This window comes from Polypterus senegalus, chromosome 13 (genome assembly GCF_016835505.1).
Source record: "Polypterus senegalus isolate Bchr_013 chromosome 13, ASM1683550v1, whole genome shotgun sequence".
NCBI classification, from domain to species: Eukaryota; Metazoa; Chordata; class Cladistia; order Polypteriformes; family Polypteridae; genus Polypterus; species Polypterus senegalus.
The window spans coordinates 160,376,574-160,394,060 of NC_053166.1; the positions used below are offsets into that span (position 1 = coordinate 160,376,574).

The window sequence follows — 17,487 nt, forward strand, 5'->3', positions numbered from 1 at the left end:
CTGTTAGGGATGAGTTCTCGGAGATCGTAAACTTGATGTGATGAATGTAAAGGCCATCAAGCAGTTCATTCTCTATCCATGTGGGCAGATTACGGAACTCTTTACTGTCAATTCTTGTTTTATTTAAATCCAATCTTTTTTCTGAGTGTCTGCTCTGGTCTCGACTTTGGTGTGCCTGACTTTCTGGTTTACGACACTCGCTGGCTTTTCTCCAGTTTACTTTCCAAAAAGCTCTCGCTAGTCTTTTAGCGGAACAATAATTATTATTCACAAGCAGCAACGGTGGACTGCATGATAACGTGCAGTGAACACACTTGACTTCTATTTTTCCTTCTCTTTCCCTGTACGTTTAGCATTCGTTCACTCGGAGGTTGATGTGCTGGTTCCTTCCTGAGCAGCTCTTCTTATCTCCACCCTAGCGGCCCGCTTCTTCTCCTCTTCCGTCGGCATCTTTTCTCATTAAACTGATTAAGTCCACTTTTGTGTTGCCATTACTTAGTGCGTTTTTCTTAATCTTTCACGAAAGCTGGCACTTCAATCTGCCTCAGGAATGATTTCAGATGTGAAGAGTTAGGGGAAGTGACGGCGACGGTGGTAGGGATGAGAACGGCGCCCGTACTCCTGTGCCACACTGCCGCCCTGCTGCCCGCTGCCGAGAGTTGATTCTACAATAGTAGGCAGCAGTAGCTCAGTCGGTAGAGCGGGTTGTCCAGCAATCGGAGGGTCACAGATTCGATCCTGGCTCCCGGCATGAGAATGCAGCTGTTGTGTCCTTGGGCAAGACACTTAACCTACCTTGCCTGCTGGTGGTGGTCGGAAGGATTGGTGGCGCCAGTGTTTGGCAGCCTCACTTCTGTCAGTGTGCCCCAGGGCAGCTGTGGCTACATAGTAGCTTATCATCACCAGCGTATGAATGTGTGTGTGAATGACTGTTGTGTTGTAAAGCGCCTAGGGGGGTTCTTGAACTCTAGTTAGGCGCTATATCAAATACAGGCCATTTACCATTTTACAATCAGATAAAACAAAAATAAAAAGAGGAATAACCTTGGCGGTCAATCATCACCCTGAAAGCGGAAAGCAGACGTCACGTAGTGCATGTGTACCACATTTCAGGTCAATACGTCTGCGAGCGACGGGTGATTTAAAATCCTGGACAGACAAGCACACCACAACATTTATTTCTGTCGCACATTTTCATACAAATGATAAGCTTTACATGATAAAGAAAGAAAAAAGACCAAAAATAGTTGAGGTCTCCAGGACTCTCAACAAATCCAAATCCTATTATGGGATATCATCTACTGTTAAATTCTGCTCTATACTTGTAAAATCTATCTTTTTTAATACTGTATTGAGGATTTGTTCTGTTCTGTTCTGTTCTGTCTATTGTATTGACCTCCTTCTTTTTGACACCCACTGCATGCCCACCTGTAAAGGGGTCTCTCTTTAAACTGCCTTTCCTGAGGTTTCTTCCATTTTTTTTTTTTTCCCTACTGGGGTCTTTTCTTGTCTTCTTAGAAAGTCGAGGCTGCAGGGGGCTGTCAAGAGGCAGGGTCTGTTAAAGCCCACTGCGGCACTTCTTGTGTGATTTTTGGGCTACACAAAAATAAATTGTATTGTATTGTAAAAGAATTCAAATTGGGGAACACTAATTAAAATAGAATAAAAGTAAGGTCGATGGCCAGGGAGGACATGTCATTCTCCAACCTGCTATAAGCCAACACTGGGCACAAAAAGAAAAAAATAAAATCTGCAGGGGTACCAAGGCCACTAGACCACCCAGCCCCTTCTAGGTATTCTACCTAACATAAGTGACCTCAAAATCAGTTCTCATTGTATTCAGGGTTCTCATGGAAGAACTTGATGATGACGGTCATGGGGACTTCTGGCCTTCAATCCATCAATGAGGGGACATCACGGTGCTTTGATGGGGTGGTGGTATTATATTATTATTATATACTGCTCAAAAGAATTAAAGGAACACTTTTTAATCAGAGTATAGCATAAAGTCAATGAAACTTCTGGGATATTAATCTGGTCAGTTAAGTAGCAGAGGGGGTTGTTAATCAGTTTCAGCTGCTGTGGTGTTAATGAAATTAACAACAGATGCACTAGAGGGGCAACAATGAGATGACCCCCAAAACAGGAATGGTTTAACAGGTGGAGGCCACTGACATTTTTCCCTCCTCATCTTTTCTGACTGTTTCTTCACTAGTTTTGCATTTGGCTACAGTCAGTGTCACTACTGGTAGCATGAGGCGATACCTGGACCCTACAGAGGTTGCACAGGTAGTCCAACTTCTCCAGGATGGCACATCAATACGTGTCATTGCCAGAAGGTTTGCTGTGTCTCCCTGCACAGTCTCAAGGGCATGGAGGAGATTCTAGGAGACAAGCAGTTACTCTAGGAGAGCTGGAGAGGGCCATAGAAGGTCCATAACCCATCAGCAGGACCAGTATCTGCTCCTTTGGGCAAGGAGGAACAGGATGAGCACTGCCAGAGCCCTACAAAATGACCTCCAGCAGGCCACTGGTGTGAATGTCTCTGACCAAACAACCAGAAAGACTTCATGAGGGTGACCCAAGGGCCCCATGTCCTCTAATGGGCCCTGAGCTCACTGCCCAGCAGCATGCAGCTCGATTGGCATTCGCCATAGAATACCAGAATTGGCAGATGCACCACTGGTGCCCTGTGCTTTACAGATGAGAGCAGGTTCACCCTGAGCACGTGACAGAAGTGAAAGGGTCTGGAGAAGCCATGGAGAACATTATGCTGCCTGTAACATCATTCAGCATGAGCAGTTTGGTGGTGGGTTAATGATTGTCTGGGGAGGCATATCCATGGAGGGTCACACAGACCGCTACAGGCTTGACAAAGGCACCTTGGCTGCCATTAGGTATCAGGATGAAATCCTTGGACCCATTGTCAGACCCTATGCTGGTACAGTGGCTCCTGGTGCACGACAATTCCTGGCCTCATGTGGTGAGAGTATGCAGGCAGTTCCTGGAGGATGAAGGAATTGATACCATTGACTGGCCACCACACTTTCCTGACCTAAATCCAATAGAACACCTCTGGGACATTATGTTTTGGTCCATCCAATGCCACCAGGTTGCACCTCAGACTGTCCAGGAGCTCAGTGATGCCCTGGTCCAGATCTGGGAGAAGATCCCCCACAACACCATCTGTCATCTCATTAGAAGCATGCACCGATGTTGTCAGGCATGTATACAAGAACACAGGGGCCATACAAAGTGCTGCGTACAATTTTGAGTTGCTGCAATTAAATTTTGGCAAAATGGACTAGCCTGCCACATAATTTTTCACTCTGATTTTTGGGGCGTCTTTGAATTCAGGGCTCTGTAGGTTGATCATTTTCATTTCCATCAAACGATGTGGCATCCTTTCGTTCCTAACACATTACCCAGTCTATATCAGTATAGATATCCAGGAGGATTGAGATCTGATGTGTTTTCAAAGTGGTCCTTTAATTTTTTGAGCAGTTTATTATTATATATGAAGAATATGGCTGTGGCCATCATAGACCAGCACAAAATGGCAGTGCCTTCAGAAAACAATAATTCAGAATGGCACTGCAGTGACATTACTATCAAAATGATAAAAAATACAAACAACAAGAGGAATGAGTTCAGAAATTAATTTGACTCATTTTAGACTCACAGTAACACTTGACCACATCTAAAGTCCAAACGTGTGGCATGTTGTAACGCAGGGCACTCGACACACTTGTATTAGGAGGCGAGTGAATTTAACCCGCAGGACAAAATGAATAAGAAGAGAACTGCCATTAAAATGTGTGTCCAGAGGAGCAGATGTCTGTCTTTGAAGGCCATGACTTGACCCCACGACAAATGAGGAGTTTCAAATATGTCAGCAAGTGAGATGAGAAAGATAATGAAATGTAACATTCTCATCTTCAGATTCAGAAGTTGGCAGTGCCATTTAGTGCCCCTGTATATTTCCTCATATACCAGTGACCCACAATTTGTTTTTTCTCGAATTTCATTGTGCGCCACTCTAAAGCCTCCTTTAACTGACATCACTGACGTCATTTCCATATGAAGCATTTACTTTTCTTATTTTAGCCAACAGATGTATTTGAAAATTTCACAAATGTTTCTGGTTTCAACAAATGAAACGCCTTCCTGCCTCAGGGCTGCACTAATCTGATCTCTTATGAGACGTACGGGACACAGTCGAGGTTCGGTACATTTAACAGATACGTCCCCCAGCGAGCACTGACTGGCTTTTTTCCTTTTTTCCATCAAATTCCATACAATTGATACAGTTATGACAATAAAGTAAAGTAAATTACATTTCTCTGCTGCGGCTTTGGTGCCCCGTCCTGATTCCAGGTTTATGTTTTGTGCTAGTAAGTGAGGAGTGCCATGAAGAGACTGTGTCCGTCAAAGGGCTCGTGACATGACCGCGAATTTCTTAGATTGCACGTCCTGCTCGTCTGTTCACACATCCTCAGTGGTGGAGGCTTTGAAGCTCATCCAGTTTTACATCTGGGTTCATCAGAAGACCTACAGTGCATCCGGAAAGTATTCCCAGCACATCATCACTTTTTCCACATTTTGTTATGTTACAGCCTTATTCCAAAATGGATTCAATTCATTTTTTTCCTCAGAATTCTACACACTTCATCTTCTTCTTCTTCATCCTAGCGTTTATCCCACTTGGCAGGGTCCGCTTTTCTGCAAATCCTTCTCCATTTGGCACGATCGAGGGCATCTTCTGGGGCGGCATTGACGATCTTCATGTCTTCCTTTATTCTGTCCATCCACCTCTTCTTCGGCCTGCCACGTGGGCGCTGACCACCAGGATCAAGCCTCATAGGCGTTTTTGCTACTGAGTTGTCGTCTGCGCGCACGACGTGTCCATACCACCGTAGCCGTGCCTCGCGCATTTTCTCTGTGATTGGTGCGATGCCGAGGCGCTTTCTGATGTCTTCATTCATGACTTGGTCCCAGCACGTGAGGCCTAGGCACCACCTCAGCATTCGCATTTCCATCGTGTGTAGGGCCTGCTCGTGCTTGGCAGTGGCTGGCCAACACTCCAATCCATACAGGGCGACTGGGCGGACTACAGTCTTGTAAATCTTGGCCTTGAGGTGGTCAGGCATTTGGCGGTCACGCCACGGCCGTTACTAAGCGCCACTTACGCCCGACGCGGCGTTGATCCGAGGTCACACATCGGGAAGGATGTCCCCGTCGTTACTGATCGTCAATCCCAGATACTTGAATTCATGGGTCTTCTTTAGGTCTTCTCCGTCGATGCTGATAGTGCCATCGGTTTGGAGGCCAGCCTCCATGTATTCAGTCTTCTTGATGTTGAGTCTCAAGCCATGGTCGGTCAGGCGTGTCTTCCATTGCTGCGTGTGTTGTTGCAGCTCACTTCTAGATTGGCTCGCCAGGAATACGTCATTGGCGTATAAAAGTGACCATGGTTGGGGAGTTTGGAGATCGGCGGTCGCTGTGTCCATACAAAGGATGAACAGAAGGGGCGAGAGGGCCAAGCCTTGGTGTACTCCCACATTGATGGCGAAGGGCGGTGAGATTCCCATGGGACATCTGACTACACAGGTGACATTTATGTAGAGCAATTTGACCCAGTCGACATAAGCTTCCGGGACTCCGTGAGATCGCAGGGCATACCAGATAAGTTCGTGTGGCACTCTATCGAATGCCTTCTCCAAGTCCAGGAATGCCATGTGGACCATTTGATTTTTTCTCTCGATGTTTCTCCACCAGGCGTCAGTGGTTCCACATCCCTTAACAAACCCACACTGGTTAGGGGTGATCGTGACGATCCGTTGCAGGCGGGCATCTCGGATCCTTTCGAATATTTTCATAGTGTGGCATAGGAGGCGGATTGGTCGGTAGTTGGCGCAATCGGTGACATCGCCCTTGGCTTTCCAAATGGGGACGGTGACGCTGGTTGTCCAGACCGCTGGTATCCTGCCCTCTCTGATGATATTATTGAATAGGGTGCTGAGAGCAGCGGCTCCTTGCTGGCCGAGGAGTTTCCAGGCTTCGACGGGAATGTCGTCGGGGCCAGGCGCTTTTCCATTCTTCATTTTCTTCACGGCATCCTTGATCTCAGCAGTCGTGACCGGCGGAACTGGGCCATAGACGGGGGCGGCGCTGTGGGTTGGCGGGTGGGGAAATTTTTCATTGCTAATCTGGGAGAAGTGCTAACTCCAGCGTTCGAGGATAGCTGATGGATCGCGCAGGACCTGTTGATTGACATCTTTGATATGTTTCACTTGGCCGATGTCCTGCGTTGAACGGTGTCGGCTGTTGGCCAGGCGGTATATCTTGTTCGCTCCTCCAGGCTCGTCCAAGTCGTGGTAGAGCTGGTCATAGTGCGCAGTCTTCGCCACTGCCACCGCCTTCTTCGCTTTTGCCTTCAGGCTCTTGTACCGTTGGTAGTCCTTGTCTTCTCTAGACTGGTGCCACTTCTTTAGCGCTGACTTCTTTTCTTTCACGGCGCTTTGGACTTCTGTTTTCCACCACCATAATTGCTTGTCGATAAAGCGCTTTCCTGGCTTGGTCTTCCCTAGGACGTTGGTTGCTGCTTCTCGGATTTGGTCGGCTATCTTGTTCCATCTGGTCTCGACTAACTGGTTGCTGTTGTTGTTGAGGTCGATTGATCTGAGTGCTTCAGTGAGGTCCTTTCTGCCTTCGGCCATCCTCCACCATTAGATCTTTTCCTTGTTGGTGGTTCTCACTTGTCGCCATTGGCCAAGGTCTAGCTTGAGGTCCATGACGAGTAGCCGATGTTGTGGGCAGATGTTGGTCGACGGGATTACTTTGACATCAGTTACCAGTTTCAGTTGTTGCCTTCGGGTGAGAAAGTAATCGATTTGCGTTTCTAGAGTATGTGACGAGGTGTGATAGCTGCTTCTTGAAGAAAGTGTTGGCCACTGCAAGATCATGCGTTTCCGCACAATCCAGGGCACGTTCCCCGTCCTCGTTGCGGCTTCCATAACCTTGTCCGCCATGAAACCTTTCATAGCCATTCCTATCTCGCCCAACGTGACCATTGAGATCGCCGCCAATGACAATATATTCTTTGGGTCCGAATGCTCGAAGGTGGCCATCGAGACTTTCCCAGAAATCTTCTTTATCTTCTTCCGAGCAGTTGGTCTGGGGGGCGTAGCAGGAGATCACTCACATGGTGATGTCACCCGTGTCGATCTTGAGTGACATGAGCCGATCCGATATTCGAGTCACTTCGACCACATTGTCCCGTGCTTTCTGGCTGACCACTATTCCCACACCATTTTGGGGCTTGTTGCCGTTGTAGAAAGGCTTGAATACATCGTCTATATCCCTTGCCTTTGCACCAGTCCATTTGGTTTCTTGGATGCACGCGATGTCGATGCGGCGGGCCTTGAGGGTGTCGGCTAATTCCCGGCTTTGTCCTGTCATCGTGCCGATGTTGAGGGTACCCAATCGTAGTGGTTGTTGTTGTTGGACTCGCTTCTTTCGCCCGCCTCGTCCATGGGCAGGTAGCCCTTGTCCACTTCTCACGACGCTAGGGTGAGGGCGCCGCACGTTGCCTCCGGGGCACGCCCTAGCATTATCTTCCAAATTTTGAGACGGTATTGCCATTTGATGCGACCAAGAAATGAATCGACCGATGTGTCCCTCCACCTGACGTCGAACACCCTCACCGTTAGCCAATTTCCCAAAGGGTCGTTGTTACCAGCCGGCACCATGAGGAGGTGGTGATGGGATTTTGCCAGCCTCAGAATTCTACACACAACACCCCATAATGACAACGTGAAAAAAGTTTACTTGAGATTTTTGCAAACGTATTAAAAATACAAAAACCGAGAAATCCCATGTACATAAGTATTCACAGCCTTTGCTCAATACTTTGTCGACACACCTTTGGCAGCAGTTACAGCCTCAAGTCTTTTTGAATATGATGCCACAAGCTTGGCACACCTATCCTTGGCCAGTTTGGCCCATTCCTCTTTGCAGCACCTCTCAAGCTCCATCAGGTTGGATGGGAAGTGTTGTTGCACAGCCATTTTAAGATCTCTCCAGAGATGTTCAATCAGATTCAAGTCTGGGCCACTCAAGGACATTCACAGAGTTGTCCTGAAGCCACTCCTTTGATATCTTGGCTGTGTGCTGAGGGTCGTTGTCCTGCTGAAAGATGAACCGTCGCCCCAGTCTGAGGTCAAGAGCGCTCTGGAGCAGGTTTTCATCCAGGATGTCTCTGTACATTGCTGCAGTCATCTTTCCATTTATCCTGACTAGTCTCCCAGTTCCTGAGGCTGCCACCACCATGCTTCACTGTAGGGGATGGTATTGGCCTGGTGATGAGCGGTGCCTGGTTTCCTCCAAACGTGACGCCTGGCATTCACACCAAAGAGTTCAATCTTTGTCTCATCAGACCAGAGAATTTTGTTTCTCATGGCCTGAGACTCCTTCAGGTGCCTTTTGGTAAACTCCAGACGGGCTGCCATGTGCCTTTTACTAAGGAGTGGCTTCCGTCTGGCCACTCTACCATACAGGCCTGATTGGTGGATTGCTGCAGAGATGGTTGTCCTTCTGGAAGGTTCTCCTCTCTCCACAGAGGACCTCTGGAGCTCTGACAGAGTGACCATCGGGTTCTTGGTCACCTCCCTGACTAAGGCCCTTCTCCCCCGATCGCTCAGTTTAGATGGCTGGCCAGCTCTAGGAAGAGTCCTGGTGGTTTTGAAGTTCTTCCACTTACGGATGATGGAGGCCACTGTGCTCATTGGGACCTTCAAAGCAGCAGAAATGTTTCTGTAACCTTCCCCAGATTTGTGCCTCGAGACAATCCTGTCTCGGAGGTCTACAGACAATTCCTTTGACTTCATGCTTGGTTTGTGCTCTGACATGAACTGTCAACTGTGGGACCTTCTATAGACAGGTGTGTGCCTTTCCAAATCAGGTCCAATCAACTGAATTGACCACAGGTGGACTCCAATGAAGCTGCAGAAACATCTCAAGGATGATCAGGGGAAACAGGAGGCACCTGAGCTCAATTTGGAGCTTCATGGTAAAGGCTGTGAATACTTATGTACATGTGATTTCTCAGTTTTTTATTTTTAATAAATTTGCAAAAATCTCAAGTAAACTTTTTTCACGTTGTCATTATAGGGTGTTGTGTGCAGAATTCTGAGGAAAAAAATGAATTGAATCCATTTTGGAATAAGGCTGTAACATAACAAAATGTGGAGAAAGTGATGATGTGCTGTGAATACTTTCTGGATGTACTGTACAGTACCAGGACTTTTGCCAGTGTCACAGCCATTTTCGTCGCTGCGCTGGAAGGATTTTCAGGATACGATAACGTTATCTTCAATCAGTCCGTCGGCTTCAAAGGTGTGCCGGGCGATGTGCCAAGGCTTTATACTCTTTCTCCATGTGCAGGCCCTCACTTAGGTAAATCATGCCATTCCAAACAAGGCAAAGAGAGGATTCAGTTTCATGCCCACAGAAACAGTACGATGCCCATTTTCATCATTGTCCCTTTCGTGTCTTCTAATGCTTACCAAGCATTTCTAAATGATGACCCCTAAATCTGGCCTTTAGCTGTACATGTGAGAAGAAGCAGATTTCTAAAATATGTTTTGTACAGAGCACAGTGACATATTAAACATATAAACTTATATTCGGATTACATCACCTCTACTATTTTAGCTTGCCTTTCCTTTTTCTTAGTGATCTCATAAAGCAGTCTCAACAGCCATAAAACAATGGTGCCCCCTGCAGGGCTGGCACAGCTCCTCTCCAACGTATGAAATGAATGGAAGGATCAGCCTCAGCCTGGAGGTGGAAATGGGGATGAGGCCTTTGGTTTCAGGTCTGAAATCGCAAGCTAAAATGTCGATTACAAAATTCTTAAATTGGTATTTGGGCCACATGACTGGACTCTTTGGGAGGTTACCAGTTTTATTTATGGAGACGTTGGGATCTCCTCTTGCCATTAGCTGTCTGCTGGCACACCTTACTCCTCTGCCAGCACTGTTGGATTGAAGGTCTGACTTGATTTGATCTTCTCTTCTCCCCTCACAGAATGAAGTGGAACTTGGAGAACTTCTCTTGTCCCTCAACTATCTGCCCAGCGCAGGGAGACTAAATGTGGACATCATTCGGGCCAAACAGCTGCTGCAGACGGACATGAGCCAGGGATCAGGTGACCGGGCCACCAATGGTTTGACTGAAGTTTTGTTTGTTTCTGCAGTTTATGATACGCCAGATTCTTTCTGTTTGATCCCCAGACCCATTTGTAAAGATTCAGCTGGTGAATGGCCTCAAACTGGTGAAGAGCAAAAAGACTTCATGCATGCGAGGAACCATTGACCCCTACTACAACGAGTCCTTCAGCTTCCGAGTCGCCCCGGATGACCTACAGGACGTCAGCCTTGTTTTTACAGGTAGGAGCTAAAAGTGAGGAAGGAGCCGCTGGGTTTAAGAGCCACAGGTACACAAGCAGACACCAGATGGGGAGCCAGCTGACGTTTTCTGTTCTGCCCCTGCTTGTTCATGTCATTGGTGTTCTTTAAGCAGGCCGACATGGCGGGGAGATCCGCATACTGATTACATTCAGGTGCAAAGCTCCATGAAACCAATGCCTCGGTCAGTGTTTAGGCCAAAGGAAACGTGCTGGTGTATTTATGTCCGGTCTACAGAGTGACCCCAACTAAGAATTCATTCATTCTGTGAACCCAGTTAATCCATTTCAGGGTTGTGAGGTAGGGGTCAATTATTGGCCACAAGGCCAGATCCAGCACTACATGGGGGTGTTGGTCCTATAAAAATACATGGAGAGAATGGAATTTCTACTTTTAACATAGTGGAGCATCAAGAAAAATGAAAGTAAGAAAATCAGGAAGCACGTGGCTTTAGCTGTGTGAGAACAACAACGTTCAACCAATGGAGTAATTGAGCAACATTCAACTTAAAGCAGAAACCAACCCGGGTCGGGACCCCAGTCACACACACACACACACACACACTTTTGGCAGAATTCAAGTTGCCAGTCAGACTCTTTCTTGCATGAGGCCTTGGAATGGGAAGGAAACCAAGGCAGCCAATCACAGAGAGAGGCAGAGAGAGAGAGAGAGAGAGACAGAGAGAGAGAGAGAGAGAGAGAGAGAGAGAGAGAGAGAGAGAGAGAGAGAGAGAGAGAGAGAGAGAGAGAGAGAGAGAGAGAGAGAGAGAGAGAGAGAGAGAGAGAGAGAGAGAGAGAGAGAGAGAGAGAGAGAGAGAGAGAGAGAGAGAGAGAGAGAGAGAGAGAGAGAGAGAGAGAGAGAGAGAGAGAGAGAGAGAGAGAGAGAGAGAGAGAGAGACAGAGAGAGAGAGAGAGAGAGAGAGAGAGAGAGAGAGAGAGAGAGAGAGAGAGAGAGAAAGAGAGAGAGACAGAGAGAGAGAGAGAGACAGAGAGAGAGAGAGAGAGAGAGAGAGAGAGAGAGAGAGAGAGAGAGAGAGAGAGAGAGAGAGAGACACAGAGAGAGAGAGCGAGAGAGAGAGAGAGAGAGAGACAGAGAGAGAGAGAGCGGAGAGAGAGAGAGAGAGAGAGAGGAGAGAGAGAGAGAGAGAGAGAGAGAGAGAGAGAGAGAGAGAGAGAGACACTCCAGTAGAGATTTGGTCAAAATTCGAAACCAGGACTCCGGTGCTGAAATGTGTGAGTCACTGAAAGTACAAGTAGATGACATCCAAAAACAGCCTAGCAGATCACGGCTGTCTGCTTATTATCTTAAATTAAATAAGTGATAAAAGAGAGGTTCTTCTGGTAGGAACTAAATCTGTTTTAAATAAACTAGGGTGCTTCACCCCCTGCTCACTTTGCTCGCCAACCCCCGTTTTTTGTTTTTCCGGATGCACACTTTTAAGATTTTTTTTCTTGTTTGAATTGTTGCTATTTCATTAGTTTGACTTTTATTTCAGAACTTCTGTAAAAACACTTTTGAGTCGCAACGTGCTGAATCTTTTAAATGAGGTCAGTGAGAGACGTGTGTTTAATGACGTTGTACCCTAATTCAGGACAGGTGTCTCTGTTTAGAATTTCAGCACAGACAACACGATGTTCATCATCATCTTCATCATCAGCAGCAGTTCATCATTTGTTTTGCAAAGTAAACTCCGTTTTTGAAATTCTCTTGACTTAAACTTCAAAGCCGTACAATATTTCCACACTTCTGACATATCGCCCGTGTCTATATATTCGATCTCTATTCGCCTTTTCGTAATTTCTCACAGTAATAATTTCTCTTTGTTTGCGCTCCTGCGCTCTTTACTTTCTTTTTTTTTATATTTTCTAATTTTCCTACTTTCATATCCTTTAACTTTCTCCACATGTGTATCACGCCAAGGTTTTTTTTTTTTGAGCCTATCGAATTCCACCTCTTTCAAAATCTCTAACCTGCTCTGCATGTGTATAGCGCCAACGTTTGTGAACGTCTTTATGAAGTTCTACTTTGTCTTTTACTCTTTTTGTCTTTTAATTCTGAGCCCGATTGGATGTCCTTTTTTTTTCAATTCCACTTCTTCCGGACTGATAATTACTTTCCTTATTTTCTAAATTTGCACTTTGATTATTCTTTTTCTTTTTTGTCTCTCCAGTGGTTTTGAGCCTCTTTTCTCCGTGCTACTTTCTTCTTCGCTTAGTCGTCTACGTTTCATTTATAACGTATTGTCCTTGTATGCTTTATATGCGCTGAGAGCCCTGGATCTGCGTGTGCTCAAAGCCTCCTTTACATGACTGAGTGTGTTGCTGCCTGTGCTCTTATTTATTTGTAAGTAGGACGTGTCTTGCAAGAATCTCATGTTCTACGTCATCGCGAGACGGTCCTCGCTCAATCTCTTGGCACAAAGTCTCAAGTTTAAGGTCCCCACAAGACGCTCTGTGGCCAATCTCCTTAGTCTCGCGGGTCTTTTAAGTGTCTTCCGTGATCTTCATGTGAAGATCACGTCTCGTCGCCCTACTGTTTCTCTCCAGGATTTTTTTATAATAGAGAGATGTGATCATATTTCATTGACTGTTGATAATTCTCTAATCTCTTCTTCCTCCCACGTTAAGAGCTTAGGCGTTATTCTCGATAGTACCTTAACATTCGAGGCACATATTAATAATGTTACTCGGTCTTTATATTTGCATCTACGTAATATCAGCCGTTTACGTCCATCTCTTTCAGCTACCAGCACTGCTCTTATTGTTCATGCTCTGGTCACATCTTGTATTGATTATTGTCTTCCTCACAAACTCCAGTTGGTTCAGAGTGCTGCTGCAGCTCGTATGATTACCAGAACCCCTAACACAGAACACATCTGTGACTGTTTTTTGATGGATGTGCTCTTATGTGATATCTTTTGCAAGTAGGGCATGTCTTGGAAGAATCTCATTTTCCACATTCCCCGCGAGACGCTCCGCGGGACAATCTCTTGGCACCAAGTCTCATGATTACGGTCCCCGTGAGGCGCTCCACGGGACAATCTCTTGGCACCAAGTCTCATGATTACGGTCCCCGCGAGACGCTCTGCGGGACAATCTCTTGGCACCAAGTCTCATGATTACGGTCCCCACGAGACGCTCTGCGGGACAATCTCTTGGCACCAAGTCTCATGATTACGGTCCCCACGAGACGCTCCGCGGGACAATCTCTTGGCACCAAGTCTCATGATTATCTCTTGGCACCAAGTTTCATGATTACGGTCCCCACGAGACGCTCTGCGGGACAATCTCTTGGCACCAAGTCTCATGATTACGGTCCCCGCGAGACGCTCCACGGGACAATCTCTTGGCACCAAGTCTCATGATTACGGTCCCCGCGGGACAATCTCTTGGCACCAAGTTTCATGATTACGGTCCCCACGAGACGCTCCATGGCCAGTCTTTTTTTGTCTCGCAGGTCTTTTAAATGTCTACTGAGAACTTCTGAGAAGATCACGTATCGTTGCCTTGCTTTTGCTTTCCAGGATTCATTTTTATAATAGAGAGGTTTTCATTCTACTTTTCCAAGTGTTCTATTTGTTTAATTAATCCAGTGGTCTCAAACTACAGTCCTGGAGTGCCACAGTGGCTGCAGGTTTTCATTTTTATTGGTGACCAGTTTTCACTGCTAATTAACTCCTTTTCCGTTCATTGTAATCAACTTGTCTTTTTTTAAGATTTGTTCCTCTGAATTGCTTCATTTCTTTCCTCAAATGCACCCAAACAGAAATGACATGTGACGTGAGTGAGCCGAGAGAAGACCACCTAAGTCAGGGCCTCAAACTCCAACCAGTTGCTCAATCAGGTGCTGAGTCTCGTCGTTCATTAAACTCGTTCTTTAATTCCATGGCTTGTTGCTGCTCTCATTATGCAATTGCTGACATTTCCGAAATTGTGGATTTTCTCTTTTCTAAAGAGCTCTGTGTAAATGTTTGGGGGTCCTGATCAGATCGACATTCCTGAGACCCTCACCTTTCTTTATTTTCAGGTATTATACAATGGACGCCAGTTGTTTGGGCTCATTTTGTATCTCGCTATTGTTTGGCAGCTAATTAAAGAAAAAGAAACAATTAAGGGGTCTGAGTCTTCAAGAGCAAATCAGTTAAATGGATTCAAAAGACGTTCATTAGCAGCACCAACAGGTCGCTACTTAAGAAAAGCGTTAGATCAGGGTGGGCAGCGTCGCTCCTGGAGAGCTGCAGTGGCTGCGGGTTTTCATTCCAACCCAACTGCTTAATTAAAAACCAATCCTTGCCCGTCTCACACCTTATTTCATTTTATGGCTTGTTAGTCTGCAGTGTAACATTCTTATAATGTTGCTTTTTTACTCTCTAAGGATGTCACCCAAATGATTTGAAGCCTAAAACAGACAATTTTCAGTTTTAATAAATCAACACACACACAGATGCAAATGGAAACCCGCTGGAGGGAGAACTGCTGGCTGCTTTGTCATTCACATTTTATTGCTAATAAGGAGCCATTCAAACAGTGAGTGCAGCTGTTCAAGATTGAAATAAGCAATCGAGGGTGGGGAACCTTAACAAGCGAGACCACTAAAATGAAGCATCAAAATGGTACTTGAGGGATACGTTCTTCATCAGCAATAACTGACTTCTCATTAAGAAACTGGGTTGGAGCAAAAACCTGCAGGCACTGCGGCTCTCCAGGAGCGGAGTTTGAGACCCCTGAATGAATCCATTATTTACTAATTAGTGGGTCTGACGCTCAAGTAGTTGCAGCCTTTGATTATTCCGTGTGGTTTGCCAGCGTGTCTGCTCTCCTCGTTTTTAATTGTCATTAATAAGAAACAACGAAGGGGGTTTAAAGGGCAAAATATAATGAAATCAACAAAAGAGAGTTAAGCATTTAAATCGATGGCAAAAGCAGAAGTGTTTCTTAATGTCTTATAAATGTACAAATCATGTTGCTCTGCTTTTTTGAATGTAGAATAAGAGAAGAAAAATACCAGCTAATTAAATGAGGTCATTGTTATCACGTGTTGTCACTGATTAGGAATCTGGTTGGAACAAAAACCTGCAGGCACATTGGGGCCCCAGGGCCGAGTTTGGTAAACATTGCTGTAGAATCCATCCATCCATCCATCCATCCATCCATCCTCCAACCCGCTATATCCTAACTACAGGGTCACGGGGGGGTCTGCTGGAGCCAATCCCAGCCATCACAGGGTACAAGGCAGGAAACAACCCCTGGGCAGGACACACACACACACACACTAGGGACAATTTAGGATCGCCAATCCACCTAACCTGCATGTCTTGGGACTGTGGGAGGAAACCCACGCAGACACGGAGAGAACATGCAAACTCCACGCAGGGAGGACCTGGGAAGTGAACCCAAGTCTACCCACTGCGCCAGCGTGCCGCCCCCTGCTGGAGAATCTCTCTCTCTATCGAAGCCAAATCCCACTGACTCACTCATCACGACATCTCCCGAACCAGGAGGACTTGGGACTTGACATTTGGACTGTAGGTTACCCTGGGCCCATTAGCTGATCTCTAAGAAACGGTTTTAAAAATGTTGTGGTCCAAGCACGAAATGTCTTATAATTTTTTACACCCGTTTGTCTGTCTGTCCGCTTTTCACGAGAGAATTACTTAACGGATTAAGATCGGTTTTTTTTCTATAATTTGCTTGAACATACCGTTGATTTTGCGACTTCTGTCATCGCACTAAGTATCAGAGTTCGCTTGCGGTACCGATTTCTTAGCTTGAATCCCAGAGAGACTCATCGGGCTGCGTAATTACCTTCCTCACTCACACGTCTGCCTCGGGGCGTAACGTGAACTGCGCTTAGTTAGCGAACGAGAGAACGACTTAACCGATTTAGATGTGTTGTTTTTTTTCTGGAATTTATTTGAACGTTTCGGTTGATTCTGCGACTTCTCTCATTGCTCATTGAACTCATCAGAGTTCGTTTGCAGGAGCGATTCATTTGCGCTTATCCGAGGGGAGGGGGGAAGAGTGACGTCAGGAGTAGAGAGCTGGGCGGGGCCTGTTTCATTAATGCACAGGCGCAGCTGCGGGGGCGGCTAGTGTCTTATAAATGTAAAAATCACGCTGCTGCGCTTTTCTGAATGAAGAATAAGAGAGAAAAAAGCACCAGCTAATTAAATGAGGTCAATGTTATCAGGCGTTGTCACTGATTTAGGAATCTGGTTGGAACAAAAACCTGCAGCCACAGTGGGCCCCCCAGGCCCGAGTTTGGGAAACGCCGCTGTAGAATATTGAAAGAAATTCAAAGTTAGCAAAAGCTGGTAAAAACAGAGAAGAGGAAAACAAAAATGAAAGCTCCAGCATGGCGATGACCCAGAGTTACTTGTGAGGCAAGCTGTGTCGTGACCTGCCGTTCCAGTACTCCAGAATGTGTCGCACTCTGAGCCAATGTATTGTCCCCAAACGTGATGGGTTGCAATTGCCATCATGTGATACTAACTACTAAAACAGATGTTCATTACACACTTCTTCTCACAGTGTTAACACAAATGCAGAGTGTCACTTGTGGGCCTCAGTTAGTTTCCTGCACACTATGTGATCTGCCCAGGAGCCACCAACAGGTGATGGCCCCTCAAGGAGCGGGGGCTGCCTAAACAAAGCCTTTATTTATTTCATTTTTTTTACAAAGATGCAGGTGTCCTTTGAATAATAAGGACCAAGGCTGTGTCCGCCGCCACCGCCGCCACGTTAAGAGCCTCTCCGTGGCCGTTGCCATGGTGATGGAATCCCTTGTGCGCGTCTCCCCTTCTAGTAGCCTGGTAGGGTGGGAGGCTTACAAGCGCCGAGTGCTTCACTTTAATTGGCTGGTTGTGAGGAGATGTGACGTGTAATGGACTGATGATCAAAAGTGACCCTCCACCCCCAGCAGCAGGAAACAGACACCCCTGTCACTCTGAACGGCTTCTGAGTTTGGATCAATGGATGGATTGATTGATTGATTGATTGATTGTATGTGGTCACATGCA

At 46.3% G+C, this 17,487-nt stretch overlaps 1 protein-coding gene across 2 annotated transcripts in view; it reads left to right on the forward strand.

Annotated features, from left to right (window-relative positions):
* Positions 1 to 17,487, forward strand: part of syt17 (synaptotagmin XVII) — a 66,672-nt gene that overhangs the window by 40,116 nt on the left and 9,069 nt on the right. For both annotated transcript variants that reach the window (XM_039774144.1, XM_039774145.1), the window contains 2 exons: positions 10,090 to 10,210; positions 10,296 to 10,451. In XM_039774144.1, the coding sequence (XP_039630078.1) occupies positions 10,090 to 10,210; positions 10,296 to 10,451 (277 nt within the window). The remainder of the gene's footprint in view (positions 1 to 10,089; positions 10,211 to 10,295; positions 10,452 to 17,487) is intronic.